The sequence below is a fragment of the Atheta coriaria genome, unplaced genomic scaffold (genome assembly GCF_025399875.1).
Source record: "Atheta coriaria isolate IRGN ID8LTWV9N9 unplaced genomic scaffold, Caltech_Dcor_3.1 hic_scaffold_7_pilon, whole genome shotgun sequence".
Lineage (NCBI taxonomy): Eukaryota > Metazoa > Arthropoda > Insecta > Coleoptera > Staphylinidae > Dalotia > Dalotia coriaria.
Window position 1 is genome coordinate 12971969 of NW_027045449.1, and position 16063 is coordinate 12988031.

Below are 16063 nucleotides of genomic sequence, written 5' to 3' on the forward strand. Positions count from 1 at the left end.
CTAGTTGTTCAGTATTTGAACATACAGCGGAAGTCAGAATTTTGGACTTGTAAAGAAATAACCCAAATAAAATCGATCGATCAATCAGAATTTTAAAATGAAATAAAATTGCCTACAACCAATCCGTCATAATTTATTGAAATGATTGTGCATGTTGACAAATTAATCCACAAGAGAGTCGTCCATTTTATTTGATTACATAGTAGTAAAATGTTTGTTTAACAAGCTGAAAACCGCAAATTTATACGTCTGCTAAAGACTCCTTCCTGTTTTACGGCTTGTCTATTTTGATTCTGCGGCACACACTTCAAATTAAAGTGCTCTACACGTCACTTTTGTGGTAACACGTATATCTACTTAAATCTATTAGGATATAGGTACGTACTCAGACACATTTCATGCTTTCCGTAGAAAGATGACACTTCAATTTTTTTAGTAGAAAGTAAAGAAGTGAAGGCGAATCAAAGTTAATTCTTTACATGGATGGTTTATTTTTAGTGTCTCGCGATATTAGTGATTCGAATTTGTGTGTGGCCAGTTTCCGGGAAGAGTAAAAGTGAGCAATTCGTAATTATTATCGTCGATTACACAGTGAGCAGCTGTGAAGTCATGAATTATAACAATCCGCATCAGTTCCGTCGATTTTCCGGTTTTTTTCATCAAGCGGTAAGTTCCTGAAATGCTGCGTGATTATTTCCACATGGAATGTAGGTACAAAGCGCACCTCTAGAAGACGCATAAAGAAGCAGCGACAATGCAAAGCAAAGTAGCAATGTCCCCAGTGAAAAGAGCAACTAAGTGGGTATCATCAGCATTGTGCGAACGCACTTCCTTTCTGGCCATTCACACAGACTGGTGGCCGCATTGTTGCCCGTCGACGGAATCCGAGCAAATACTAGTCCGGGAGAGTGGGAGTTGAACACATGGGACGGGATGAAATAGATGACCACGCGAGATGAGCTCGCTCGCGATGGCCGTCCTACGGATTACCGTCGAAGGCGTGGCCCTCTCGCGCGATTGGCGTACCGGCGCGGATTAAGGAGGCCGCTCGCAATCCACACACGTGGATAAGGATCTCACGTGCCTTTGTGCGCGCGTGCATTAGTCGCGATCGGCGCACGGACGACCGTGGGTGGACAACGAGACGCTCCTCTCGACACCGCCGCAGACTCCTCCTAGCGCGTCGAGGCGATGCAACGACAGAGAGGTGAGCTATCGGCCGTGATCGGACGCCGTCGGTCAGAACGGGCAGCGCACAACCCCCTACCCACTGCCACACTGGCAGCCACCCCGGATTTAAGTAAATACTTAAGATCCAGGTGATATTGTTTATTTTTTGCGTTCGGGCGGTGAGGAGAGTGTGTGTAGTCGTCACACCGGAGACAGCGCGAGACGGGAGAGAGAGTGGCAGTGAGCACCTTCGAGCCCTCGAAGGCGAGACTTGTGCGCCAAGAGAGTTTTACATAATAACCACATCGAACCACAGTGTGTGCGGGTGGACGTGCGTACGTACCTATACAGTTGACGACGAGATTCGCAACCATGCAGTTCATCACAATGCGGGGACAATTAACGGGGATGAGTTTGTTGTGCGCTCTGCTCCTGTTTTATCTTATCGCCGAATGTCATTGTGAAGTGGACGTTAGAAACAAGGGACGTGGCAAGGGATCTATGTGGTGGTGAGTAATTTAAAAATCTTTTAAAACAAAGAATTTCGCGTGCAGTTTTGTCTTTCGAGGAGAGTCGCTTGTCGAAAGATCTCTCAACAGTCCGGTCACATACGCGCTACTTGACAATAAAGATTTACAATGTTCCGAGTCGAACATGCGCGCCGACCGCGATCAATCAAGGCCCTGTCAGCTGCTGTTCGTGAGACGTTGTCTTCGTCTTGCGTTTCGTCCACCGCCGACGACAACCACGCACCGCAGCCGCACGCGTCTATAAACGCATTTGTTTTTCATTATTTACGGCGAATAAAGACCGCAGCAAATGGACGAGAATGAAATCCCGCGCATTAAAGTCTCCCTGCAAGGACCACACCGACATTTTAATATAACCTCACTTTCTAATCAGCTCTCTAGCGATGAAACATGATTTGTGTCCGAATTGTTGACATTTTTACCATAGTGCTGTTGTTTTACATGACGTCAACAGCATTTTGATGGAAATGTCGCCGTTTTGGACAACCTGTCCAGCATCTCGTGCACTTTTCTAACACAAATATCACACCACCTCAATCGGAAATCATTTGTCTACCGGACAGCGGTGATTATTCATGCCATGTGGCCCAATTTAACCCCTATTAGGAGTTATCTGCTGTGTTAATACAACACATTAAATCAACACGTGATTCTGCGGAAACAATTAAAACATTGGGTGTTTTATTTTGTTGTTGTTTTGTTGCTTGATGCGCAATGTCATTTGTCTTTATGCAGCAATAATAAAACGCTTTATCTCTATATAAACGCGCACACGTCGGGTTCGCGCTAAAGGTCCGCGCGCGCATCTGAGGGAATCCGCCGGTGGTGTGGTCGTTTTTATTGCCGCCGCGCTGATGTGACATACCTTTCTTCGGCGATGGAATTTCGTGTAGATAAGGACTTCTTCACTTCTGGCCGGTGCGCGCGCGACCGCATCGCGATCGTTTCATCTTCGCCTCTCAATCTGTGTGCGCGCGTCCGGCGTTTTCTCAACCATTTTAACCGTTTCGGAATACGAAATAATCTAGATAAACGGTTTCTCACGCTTTTATAAATATCACACCACGCATACGGAATCACAGAATCCGGCCGGTAGATATTTACTTTTTTCTTCTTTTCTTCTTCATTTTCAAAAACTTTTGTTTGTAGTTTTATTCACATATAATACGATTACTAATTAACAACTGTTTGCAGGGGCATTGCAAAAGCAGGCGAACCAAATAATCTCTCACCATTGTCACCAAATGTCATCTACATGGACCACTCCGTACACAATACACTACGACGTAAACAACGACGCTTAGCACGTGAAAATCCTGGGGTATTGGTGGCGATTGCCAAAGGAGCCAACATGGCCATCCACGAATGCCAGTATCAATTTCGTAATCGCCGATGGAACTGCTCCACAAGAAATTTTCTACGGGGAAAGAACCTCTTTGGCAAAATTGTTGATCGAGGTGAGATAGACATCACAACCCTATTACGTTACGCACTGCTCACCCTTTTTGTATTTTTTGCGCGACTGTAAAAAGGGTCAACTAATATACTCGTCAATCGGCCATTAAGTAAGCTCCGGATAACATCCTAATTTGCATCACAAAGACAGCACGGGACGACTCGTGACATGCACCCGACGCAAATGTGACAGTTACACGCATTCACGACATGTACAAGGATTAATCTTACTCATGTACGACGCGTTCTGTTAATTCCACACTTTTTGAGTTTTGTCGAGAGTTAAGTACACGGAAAACGCACGGGCGTGTGCATTGGTTTTGTGTTGTGTTGCTTTGCGCTTCAAAGGGTTGCAAACCCAAATAGAGCCCCGGCGCACAAAGCACAAAGCGTTTTTGTGTGTTTGTTGAGCGCGCGCGCGCGCGCGTCTGCTTTTTCAATATCGCGATTGAGCACCCTAAAATAGAAATAGCAAGCCAGACAGACAGCACACGCGTACTTTTATCATTTATCACTAATTTACGAGACGGCGAATGGTGTGCATCCGAGCAAATCGAGCGTGCCGCCGTGCGCCTTATCAACGCATCGATCGTTGATTGAGGAGCCAAATTACCAATCAATTTGGTACGACTAATATATTTAAGTGCGAGCCGTGTGCGTGCGTGCTCCACATTTTTCTCTCCGGCGTGGATGCTGGACTTTTAAATAACAAATAGTCGGTCCAGATGCGTAGATAACGGCTACTTGAAATACCACTTTAAATGCTTTCTGCTTCTATAAAACTACCAAAAAAACTACCTGCTATCGTTGTAATGTGTTTATGTGATTTGGATAACGAATATATTGTATACTTCGGGCGCGCTCACGAAGAAAGCGCTCGGTGTCTGTCCCACGAATTAGTTTAATTAAATCAGCTGACAAATTATTTTCTTTCAATAACTTGTTTTCTAGCTACGGGTAAAAAACGAAACTATTTTCAACATTTTCTAAGAAGTTCATTTCGAGCTTCAATACTGTAATAATGAGGATGCAATAAACGAGCTTTCAGAGCTTTGAAATATACCAAACGGTAAGCGTGACAGATCACTTCTATCAGATTGAATGCCATCCATAAATCTTATATTGTCGCATAGGACAAAAACTACATTGTTGCGCCAATAAAAATCTTATTGTTATACAAGCGTGGCAAAAACCATTGATAATGTAATTATCGCGCCTTAAATTTGCTCAAAATTATTTTTTTAAAATTTAAACTGAATTATCTAAATCTTATACCTATGCCTAGGTACAAGTGTTCTCTGAGTTGAGTTACGAGTCGTTCGGTTAATGCACGACCCCCTGCGGTCAACGCTTGTAATTACGTCATCACGTTGCCCCCCATCGAGGGCTACACTATACACCACAATGATATATGCCGCACGCAGAGGTCAGAAGAACTCGACCAACTGTTGAAAACTTTCGGGTTTACTCGTAAAGTACTACACCGCGTGAGAAGTGAGAATGTTTGCGATTAATCACTCGCCGCGCGCGCACGCGCGTTTTTGTTTGTTTTGCTACCGCATGTGACCTCTCGGCATTTGACTACCGCTGAAATGGTGCGAATCGCCGACGAAATGATTGATGGCCGGCAAGAGAGAGCGCGCGCGGAAAAAACGTGTCATCGTTAATAATAATCGCGAAATCGCGACGACAGCGCACGTTTCATGAGATCATAATTAACGAGAGCGTCAAGTGATGTGAAATGTAAAATAAAATACGACCGCTTACAAGTATACCTACGTGGGGACGTGCGTGAACCGACGTGTGTTCCTTTTGCGTCGACGCAAACTTTTTGCAAACACGAATCATATATACCTGCAATACCGCATGTTGTGCAACGTGACTTACATCTTAGGTTAGTATTTGAGGTTAGGATATTTTTGAGTGTTGTAAGAGCAGACTGTGTGGCGTGTTGCTGTTGCACTGCTCTTGTTCTGTGCAAGTTTACGGCTTTGTAATTGAGTTAGTACGAAGTTCGTTCCATATTCTCCGACGGCGCGGATGCGGCAATGGCAGCAACTTTTAAAATAATAAAATATGCTCACGTACGACGATGCGCACGATATGTGCGCGCGCCGCGGCTGAGATATGACATCGGCGCGCTGGTTTATTATGGTGTTTTGCTTTATTGATGCGATCGGAATGCACTGCGGTGTTATAATGTTCGTAATGTTCATGCGACACGACGCATCAATAATTCAATCAATGATTGATTTAATTTTTTTCCATCTTAAGTCTTTAAGACTGTAAGATCTAATATAGTTATTATAACTGATGTGTGTTTTTCGTGTTGTTGCAGGATGTCGAGAGGCGGCTTTTATTTACGCCATCACAAGCGCGGCTGTTACACATTCAATTGCACGAGCCTGCAGTGAGGGGTCAATTGAAACGTGTAACTGTGATTTTAGCCATCATAAAGGCCGGCCGCACTCTTCAAATAGTCCAGCGGTGTCAGGCGTACGCGATTGGGAATGGGGCGGCTGTTCGGACAACATTGCGTTCGGCTTTAGATTCAGCCGTGAATTCGTCGATACAGGCGAGCGCGGTCGCAGCCTCCGGGAGAAGATGAATCTGCATAACAACGAAGCTGGTCGAATGGTGAGTACCTACATACTTACTGGATTTCATTTTCGGACGAGTCGAAAAATGTTACAAAACGCGCGCGCGCGAGCACACATCTATACCTATATATTTATGTATATGGCGGGTAATTAAGCGCTAATTAGCGCTATCTCATTTAAGAGTTATGCCATGCCATGCTGCCGTTGTCGATATTGCTGGCTGGCCGATGCCGCAATAAACTAAATAACAACGCTAAATAACTCGAGGTCGGTCGCTCCGCTTCGGTCGCTTGCCGTTCGATTTCTTTCTCGGTCGGCATCATCATCAGGCAGGCGCATTCGACGTTTGCGCGCTTCATTTAACTCTAGATTTACTCGACTCCGCATCCGACAAGATGAGAAATTCGCTTCATGCGCCGCGCATTTTTATCGCACCGCAAAAAAGAAACACTTAATCGTAATGTGCAATTTAATTAAAATGAATTGAACAATAAATAGTTATTATTCCGCCAGATGTGCGTGATTTTATTAAATATTTTTTATATTTTAAATTTTACTGAATGAATGGAAACGTCGCGCTCGCGTCGTTTTATAGACCGCGAACACATGTTCTATGGGACATTATCTAGTGTAACGCGGTGTTGTCGCCGCGGGATGCCGCCGCCGAGAAGAGAGACATCTGCGCTCACTCAACGGGGGGTCACTTTACACCGCCACACCGGTTCTCGACCAGATTCACTGGGCTCTTCCTGATATTTCAACTTGCACAATTGTAGGTAATCGTATGTGTTTGTGTTGTGTGTTGCACGTGACACGTCGTGTGGGGTGTCAATAACACAAAAAAACGCAGCAAATTAATACATAATAAGTGCGTTTATAAAGCATTACGCGCGCGGCTTTAATCGCGCCGGACAAAGCGCTTTCGGCTGCACACGCGAGATGAACATGTAAAGATCGCTTTTTGAGATGCGCCGCGGCCGCGGCCCGAGGAGCGAAGAAGTCGAGCGCGGCTTTTAATAACGCGGCACCGGTTCCGTGCCGCGGCGAAATGGGTCGCGCCTCGAGGCCCATGTGTCATTTCATTAAATATGGGCGGTCTTAACAAGTTAATATGCATTTTAATAAAAACCCGAACCCGACCACCCGGTATTAATGATCGGGACCATCGAGCGCATAAATCATAACCGTTCTCACACCATGAATGTCATCTTCGTTTCAATTTTCGTAATATTATTCACAAAATTTGTATTCTTAGGTTTTTTGTGTGTTTACAGCACGTGCAAAGCCAGATGCGTCAAGAATGCAAATGCCACGGCATGTCCGGATCGTGTACGGTGAAGACGTGCTGGATGCGCCTGCCACCGTTCCGCGTCATCGGCGACAACCTCAAGGACCGCTTCGACGGCGCGTCGCGGGTAATGGTGAGCAACGCAGGTGCGCGCAACAACGCGGCTAGCAGTCGGCCGAAACAGGACAAGATCAGCAACAGCATAACCTCAAACAGCATCCACTCCAAACGCGAGAATAAGCCACGGAAATACAAGTACGGCTTTCAGCTGAAGCCCCACAATCCCGACCACAAACCTCCAAGCGCCAAGGATCTCGTCTACATGGAACCATCGCCTGGCTTCTGCGAAAAGAACCCTAAACTAGGTATTCAAGGCACACACGGCCGTCAGTGTAATGACACCTCCATTGGCGTCGACGGTTGTGACTTGATGTGCTGCGGGCGCGGATACCGCACGCAGGAGGTGGTCGTCCAGGAGCGCTGTAACTGCACGTTCCACTGGTGCTGCGAGGTGAAGTGCGACACGTGTCGAATCAAGAAAACAATACACACGTGCTTATAAACACAGTAATTTAAACATTTAAAACACCCTGTATAAAAATCATCATCATCGTCATCATCATCACACACACGTTAAAAACGCTTACTCGTGTTTAAATAATTATGTTTAATTAACGAAATCGTTGGTTTGTTGGTACGCCCCAAAGTATTAATTACGATTTAATTGCGCTGGCCGCTACCCTCCGCGAAGCAAAACTTAACGATTTTCACACAACACAGCTACACATATACATGAGGACACGCCAATCAGTATTACAGACGCAGGGAGTTTGCGCAAGTTGTACATAACCTATAAAGACTGATTAATAATTTAATTGTTTATTTATAATTACTGCATCTATTTACGATAATGGTATTAATTTAATTATGCTCGAGTCATATATGTGTGTTATCTATACGCTGCTGTCTTCTCATAGATCACTTAAGTGCTTTATTTAATTCGTGTACATATGCGCTATTAGTTTAATATTTATTCGACGTGTACATAGAGAATTAGCCCCCCCGATACTCAAACATTTCTTTAGTTGGTTAGTGTGGTTCAGCGTCCAGGGCAACATTTATCGCGCGTAGCTGAAAGCCACGCGACGTTTAAACGCGCTCGGCTAGCCGACCCGCTCTCAGAGTTTGTGACATGTTAAATTATGTAAATATAGAGCAATTAATTATTATTCCATGACTGTATTATATAACTTAATTTCATTAAGTGTACATAATCGCGCTGGAACATGACAAGTGGCACGCAGCGACTTGCACATACGTGTTGCGATCATTTTTAACGTACTGACATATATGTTTTCTCTTATTTAATTATGGAAATGATTTTTTTTGGAAAATAAAATGTAAAATACCTGTTCACATCGAGTTAGTTTATTTATTTTCACATTATATGCTACCACTCAAACAAAACTATGATGGAAATTGGAAGCACATATACCTACATATTGATTAAAACCCCATAAAAACTAAAATATTTGCAACATTATTAAATGCAGCGCATTGGCAAATATTTATACAAGTATTGTAGAGCAAGTAGGTAGGTACCTTATTCTCCAACCACGTATCCGCATAGTTGTTTTCAAAGACTTGAATTATTTTAGTTCAAATCAAAACGCATGTTTTTAGAGAAACAGTTCCGAAAGAAGTTCCTATTGGCCAAAAAGTATGTTTTTTTAAAGGTTATGTCAAAATCACATCACATAACACATCAGCAAATTATTATGAATATGAATTGGCTAAACGAGTGTTTAACATCGTTTTGACACGTGATGCTTTCACTATTTTTTTTACTTCCACTCTATTTCCACGTTTCCGATTTTGTATTTAAAATTTTGAATCTACGAAATTCGCACACTATTTGGAAATGTATGGTTATAAATGTCGAGCCGCACCGACACGACCAGAAACAGCAGCGTCTGCTTTGACTCGTTTAACTAGCGGCGCATGGCACTTCATATGATCTTGTGCTACACCGTAGGCAAATGCGCAGCTGCCAGCTCCGCCCCGTAAATAATGCCCGTAGATAAAGTACTTTACTCACGGCTTGGCCGTCGATATATAAAGTGCCACTTTTTGTGTTTAAAATCCGTGAAAAAACTGGTGCTTTATAGATGGAAGTCAAAAAAATGTTTATAATATTCTATTTATGATAAAAAAATAAAATTAATTCCATTAAATAATTAAATTCCGATGACATTTATGGATGAAGGAACACGAAGTTTGCCACAACAACAAGTGGTTTGTATTTAATAATTTCAGAATAATAACATGCAGGTAAGTAGGTACCTACATTAAACTTTTAAAAGTATTAAAGCATAGCGTGTCGGTGAATGTGAACAACAAAAAATTACCCGCTTTTACCAACGGACAGCGTGGAAGTGATTCTACGGGCTGAGAAGCACGACTTCAATGCCGCTTACATAATGCACGGTGACAGTGGCACTTAAGCGCAAGCGATTGAGGCGAATTGAACGCAATAATTGCCGGTGTGCGATACGCACACTCGGATCAGTAATCTACATAATGCCGTGCTTGAATTGTCGGCGTTTTGCATAATGATGTAGTAGCACTCGTCTGCAAATCGCACAATAAATGAATAAATGCAAAAGACCATATTGTGCGGTACCCATTCAAAGGACAACATTTTATTCGTCTTCATGCCAAAAACAAACCTACCTCACAAGTATTCTGAGTATAATTCAATTTGATGTTTAACACTTGGTCTGGTTATAATTAGATTATCTTGTGACATATTTCCACACTGCTACTTAATGTGAAAATTAGTTCCGTGCTTCATAACAACATAATTACAACGGTGTGGCGGCGGGATGCGCCCGCAGGTGCACAACAATAAAATTTAAATGCGTGTTGACAATTTTAATTCGCGTTTTATATCATCTTTAATGTTTGGACTTTATTAGAGTGTGTGGTATGGACGGCGGCCAGTGTATGTTATAGCCACACACATGTTGGCTTCACACGCGAGGTTGGATGTGCGAATGTGTAAACAACAGTAAAAACAGTCAAAACAACACTCGCGACATGGCATGTGTGATTCATGTCGGTCAGACCCTGAGTTCGTGGTCTATCTACAGCATCGTGTTTTGTCATTATTATCATCCGCTTGGGTTGTACTGGTTTTCTCACACGTCGGTCACACTTATCCCACAACGGTATGCATGGCGGTAGACTTTATACGAACCCTGTGTGTTTTGCAATTAATATACGTCCAGGTTAATTAGCTGGTAAGTATGGTTAATTATTTTGTTCTTATCGAAGTGTTATTATAATAATTATTTGGATGTAGAATGAAAAGTAAATAAAACATTTTAGTCTGAAACATCTAGAAACGGCAATCAATGAAAATTCTACGGGGTGAACCTAAAATAAGCATCTTAGAGTTTTATTTTAGTTTTTTTATAAAAAAAAAATAAACAAAGAATTATGCCGATTTAATCAAAATAATGATTTTTACGAATTAAAAATATGAATAATGAAGCCAGTGTTCAAACATTAGGTAGGTATATGGGTATTTACTTATGCCATTTTGTCATTAAAAGAATTGTTTTGAATATTTTAGTACCGCAAAATCATTTGACGGTAATTTTTTGCAAATCAAATTATAATTCTGTGATGGATATGACGTGAAATTGTCTATATTGTATTAATTTCATGGACAAATAGACAACGTTAATTATATTTTTGAAATATCTTTGTTTGATTTTCTTTGTGCACTGGCAGCGTGGCTGAGAGCGTTCGGAATGCGCACTATCACCGCCATGGTGGCGATAAAAGGTAGGCAAATTGAAGTTGCGCTTTAATAAAACTTTTAATTATTTTTCGAAAATCGCCGGCATTCCGCGCGTTTTAATTACAATCGGGTATTCATAATCCGGCGTGGTGCACTTCGGCATGCGTTTCATTATCTCGCGAGCGGGCAGGCACCCTTCTTGCTCGCACGCCGGTTGAAAAGATGGAAAGCGCTTCGCATTGCTGATGCAAACCGGGCAAACATATCAAACGCACTCGCGCTCGTATCATTGCCGCGGCACTTTGTGCGGACGGCGTATGCCACCGCGCTCAATCCAATCATCGGGCGGCCGCAAAAATTCCATTCGATGGAATGTGGATCCTGGCAGGGCAGCAGGATGCGCGCCGCGAGCGGATCGAAATTTGTTTAGCGTGTGAACTTTCGCCGTTTTCGGCGCTCCCAACTCGCTGCGGCCGCGTTTTTGTCCGTTTGGGGCGGCGTGAATACGCAAAGAATTTCGAATTAACTGGAAAGCAATGTTTTCATGCTTGTTTTACAGAATACTGCGCTGCAGTTGAATTCGAATCGAACAATGCGCAAAACTATTTCATTAAAATATTTCGCGAAATCAGAGCACAATTCCTACAATAAATTATTTAAATTATTTTCAACTCAAACATTTTATTCCTATTTAATTAAATTGAGCAAAAACGTTGAATTTATTCAAAACAAATGTTATTGACATGAACAGGTTTGTGAAAGATTGAACTAGATTGAATAATAATAATTGTTAAAATATTCATATGAATTTAATAACTGGGCAATTAATTGAATTTTATAAAAATTCAATTAAAAGTAAACACCGCAATCGAATTCTCGAGCTTTTGAAAAATGTTAATGGATAGTAATAAATGAGTCGAATAACCAGTCGCTGACTGCCGCCGCAACGAACGATAGGATGTTTATATTTAAATTGTATTTAATTTTTATTAATCAAAATCAATTAGTTATTAATAAGTTGGCTTATCTCGGGCGTATCGGTAAGTTATGTTTATCGCTTCTCGTTTCCGACCGCGGCGCTCGATCGAAATTGATGAAAGCAGAAAGAGAGATGACGAAGATTTGGCAGCTTACTAATTGTATCCGCTGATAAAACCATTAAATTAACCCATCACCGGTTAATGAATTCATCGATCAGCATCACACATGTACGCATCGCGGTCGTCGTGCGTCTGCTTCGGTGATTCCGAAGGCGCGCGCGGTTTTACACACACGCCACACGTGAATTTATTAAAAGCGGTTTTGTTGAATCTTTTTAACGAAGCGAGGAGAAAGAAGCCGCGGCCGCTCAGCTTATGTCGTAGAGGAATTAACGCTCTTCCTTATTATTATGATATTAGTAAATTAACCCGGACGTTTTCATGATGCGTGCCCACGAATCCGTGAAATTATTTTTGTTCTTGATTATCTCTTATTGGCCGCCGTCGTCGACGGCCGCGACGTGGCAGGGCCTACAGCAAAGTGTCCTTTACCATTTCCAAATTTCGAAACGTCAAACCGTCAGCGGTCAACCCGTCTGTATGCGGATATATGGAATTCGATTTTGTCGTCGGCCAGTGGCCAGTATGACGAAGGCGCTTGCTGAGCATGGACGTGGACGAATATTTGTGACAATATTCGGCGTTCCCACGCTCCTGCGGCAGCTAAGCGCGCGCGCCGTTGAGCTCGAGCGCCGTTTTTCCTTTTGCTTTTATTCCCGGCGCGCTTAATGCCGCATCTCCATCGATGACAACGTTTTTGTATCGGTCGAGCTGCGCGCAGTTAATTTCTCAACGCATGTGCGCGTACGCTTCCCGTCTTCTTTTCATAAATTCTTTTTTCGACGGCGGGGAAATGTTCACCGTAGCCCCGTAAATAAGTGTGGACGCAATCGCGCTTCGGCTCGCTCGTATTTTATGCTCCGATATTACGTGCATTATCAATCAGGGAGTTTTCGTCCGCGCCGCGAACCACATTTTTGGACTAGTTTCATTAGGATACTACAGCACAAATCAATTAAATTTACTCAAGCGTTACGTGTTTGATCAGAATTTCACTCCGATATATACCTAATTCTACGTTCTTTCTTATTTCTGACATTTCTGATTTTTTTAATACAAAAAAAGAATATTTAATCGAGTTATAATCTAATGAAAATTAAAATTAAACTTTGTTCAAACTTGACTGGATAACAAAAATAAAATAAAATGGAATTCTTTGTTTCTTGATAAATTTTAATCAATCACAGGCGCCTTCACCATACTTTATTAACTTGTGTTTTTGCTGTTGTTGTTGGGTTATTATTTTATAAATTTTATTTTATTCAAAATATTTATTTCTTACCTATAATCTAATAAGTTAAAAAATTGGGAATTAAATTTGGTTATCTTTTTTCTACACTTTCTATAGAATATTTAAATTGATTAGGTACTAACTTCTACTCTATCACCTTTCCCCCCCCCCATTTTTGCTCAAATCAGTTTCTTAGAGACCGGAGATGGCAATCCATTCGTGATGACAATAATACAGCACCTTTAGTGGAGCTAAGAACATGTTAGTAATATTAGGTATTAAGCGTATATGCTAAGCACATGTATGAAACCGTTTGAAAATGAAAGAAAAGGAAGCACGCGCTTTCTTCTGCAGACGTGCGCTCTTTTACCGGCATCAAGTGAGTAACTCGATATTATATTTATCGACGTTCGGTGGGTTCGTAGTCTGTGCGCGCATCGACATCTAGCCGATTCCGCGCAGCGCAAACCGCAGCGAACAAACGCAATTGTCACGCCTATAAAAAAGCGCCGATGGACGGAAAACCGTCATGTGCGCGCTGTTAATAAAGGCAATCATAATAAACCGTGGCTTACCCTTGCATGCAATATGTAATCGAAACTCGGTTAACCCCCAAACACTAAACTTGTGATATTACTGGCTATATAAAAACAAATGTTATTAATTTAGGGTTAACGTGTAATGTACCACGATGGGTGCACATATGTGCGGATGGAGCCGTGCGGTTTGATTCAATTGTCGTTTTGCGAAGCAGGAAGTAGGCAGTGCCCGAGATATCGATTGCAATGCGCAATTGAGCATAGAGATTTCGGTTTATTAAGACACACCACAATGTTTTATAGAGGTGTGCACGTTTTTGTGTGTGTGTAAGATTTTTTTTGTGATCCGGCTGTTTCTTTCTTGCGGTGAGTGCGCGCGCGCGCCGGCCCCGGTCACGTAGTGGACGTCGGACGCGGACAGAAGGTGTGAGTTGTTGGGTGTTCGAGCGCTGGGCAATTAGAACGCCTTTTGCAACAGACTAATGATGACCCAGGGACCTCGGGGCGTTAGTTCGGACCACCCAGCCGAGCCGCGGTCGCCGCTCGCCGCGGACGCAATCGTCTCCTTCGTGGAGAGCCCCCGTGCCGTCTTTATTATGTTATTACACAGATATCAGTCTGAGCGCGCCAGGCCTGGACTATTTGCGCGCATCGACCTGTCTGTTCGTGTCCGATTATTACGATCCTGTCGATTGCCACCTAGATGGTGCGCGGCACTGACGCAGCACAAGTCTGTCATTCGAAACTTCATTTATCATCAACTGTTGACATCGAGCCTATTGTTCGCATTGTTACCATTTTCACGTGGCGTATTTGTGTGCACAGATGCATTGCGTTTCGAGTATTTCAGTAACGTATCAATAAAACGAGATGAGCATGACGCTGACTTCTTCGCGGCGTGCCATACCATTTAGTTTTACTGTTAATTCGACGATTATCCACTATGCACTTTAGAAAATTATTAACGAATTCATCAGTTGGCATCCGAGATAATTAATTATCTTGAATGCAATTCAAAATTGAATTGAGAACTTTAATTTTTGCCAATGTGGGAATAATAGAACGGAAATGAATTTTTGACAACATTCAATATCAATATTTTATGCATCTCATTGATCGTCCATCACCACGATGAACCAATTTGATTTCTGTGTGTAATCGCCGGTTGATTGTTGTGGGCGAAATAACTTCTCATGATGATCGCCGTGTAACATTCTGTATGACGAATGTGAAATTCGTGCGATGTCGCGCAACTGTTTGGTGAGTACGTGTAAAGTTGTGAAGTGCTGTAGCGGAGCTACTTACTCATCATAAAAACGAAAGAAATGGGCAATAAAACTTGTCGAGTGCGTGCGTTTTGCTTTCCGCCGGTCGTGCGCTACGCTTTTACGCTTTCGCACACACGTTACGTGTGCGTCGGCGATGGCGATGCGTAACTTGCGGTTGACACAACTCCATCATACTGTGCGGACGGACCGTGAAATGCGCGGAATATCACACGGTCCGCATCTCGAATGAATAAATCAGCTGGCGGGGCTTTTTTCGCGTCCTATGTGTGCTGAATCAAAACACGCCCGACACCAAATCATCCAACACCCACATTTTGCGACGTGCAAATCTTACTAAAATGCAAACATTATAATAACCTAAAAATATTTTAGGAAGGTTTAAACTTGCGCATGCGCAGTAAAAGCATATATTAAATTTTGTATACTCATGATACGTAATGCCTTGCTTTGTAATTGTAAGTGTCTTTCCTTTCGATCGATCCCTTCAACATCACGCGCTTGGAGCAACAATGTTGCTGATGGTTTCGTGTCGCTGCGTCGGGCGGTATTTGCGCGCGGGGCGAACGGATTGCATCGACTGATGGATATGATGACAGCTCTCACAACGTACAAATGCACAAGAACAATGAGAGTAAGTGACTAGCATTAATGGACTTTAATTTATCCACATACCTCTCGTGCGTACGACGTTATGTTATTTATGTCTGCTATACTCAGGTTGTTACAAAATTTCCAAGCCAAACTTTATAAACAATCGATTAAATCAATATAAATCATTAAAAATGTTTAAAAGTTAATTTTATTACGATATAAAAATGATTTTTTCTAACTGTTGGATTGTGTATTTTGAAACATACTAAGTATTTCCATTAAGCCAGCAATGTCCAATGGCCATCGATGGCAAACCACATAAGATAGAGAGACATAGAAACCCATAAGCGAGGAAATTTATCTCGTCGTGAACATTCAGTATGCGTGCATTACTTCGCTGCGACCGATTGCATAAGAACGGCAATGTATCAATAAATAAATCGATATTGATCGAATAATAAT

General features: G+C 42.4%; 1 protein-coding gene and 1 long non-coding RNA gene across 3 annotated transcripts; both read left to right on the forward strand.

Annotated features, from left to right (window-relative positions):
* Positions 1-1122: 1122 nt before the first annotated feature.
* On the forward strand, positions 1123-8459 carry wg (Wnt family member 1 wingless). 2 transcript variants are annotated; one of them, XM_065306964.1, is made up of 4 exons: positions 1123-1679; positions 2895-3157; positions 5494-5792; positions 7030-8459. In XM_065306964.1, the coding sequence occupies exons 1-4, from the start codon at positions 1543-1545 to the stop codon at positions 7603-7605; spliced, it is 1275 nt and encodes a 424-aa protein (XP_065163036.1). In that variant the 5' UTR covers positions 1123-1542; the 3' UTR covers positions 7606-8459. The 2 variants fall into 2 exon arrangements, with proteins under 2 accessions (XP_065163036.1, XP_065163037.1); XM_065306965.1 differs by lacking the exon at positions 1123-1679 and adding an exon at positions 2354-2792.
* A 1550-nt stretch (positions 8460-10009) lies between these two features.
* On the forward strand, positions 10010-10799 carry LOC135796071 (uncharacterized). Its single transcript, XR_010549235.1, has 3 exons — positions 10010-10345; positions 10434-10617; positions 10681-10799. It is a non-coding gene; the product is annotated as an uncharacterized lncRNA (long non-coding RNA).
* The last annotated feature ends 5264 nt before the right edge of the window (positions 10800-16063 follow it).

What these genes read in the sequence shown, in the direction of transcription:
- wg (XM_065306964.1), top strand. Translation starts at nt 1,543, where the DNA reads ATGCAGTTCATCACAATGCGGGGACAATTAACGGGGATGAGTTTGTTG. An exon ending in TGGCAAAATTGTTGATCGAG is followed by an intron (nt 3,158 to 5,493) that starts GTGAGATAGACA and finishes GTGTTGTTGCAG; the next exon opens with GATGTCGAGAGGCGGCTTTT. An exon ending in ACAACGAAGCTGGTCGAATG is followed by an intron (nt 5,793 to 7,029) that starts GTGAGTACCTAC and finishes GTGTGTTTACAG; the next exon opens with CACGTGCAAAGCCAGATGCG.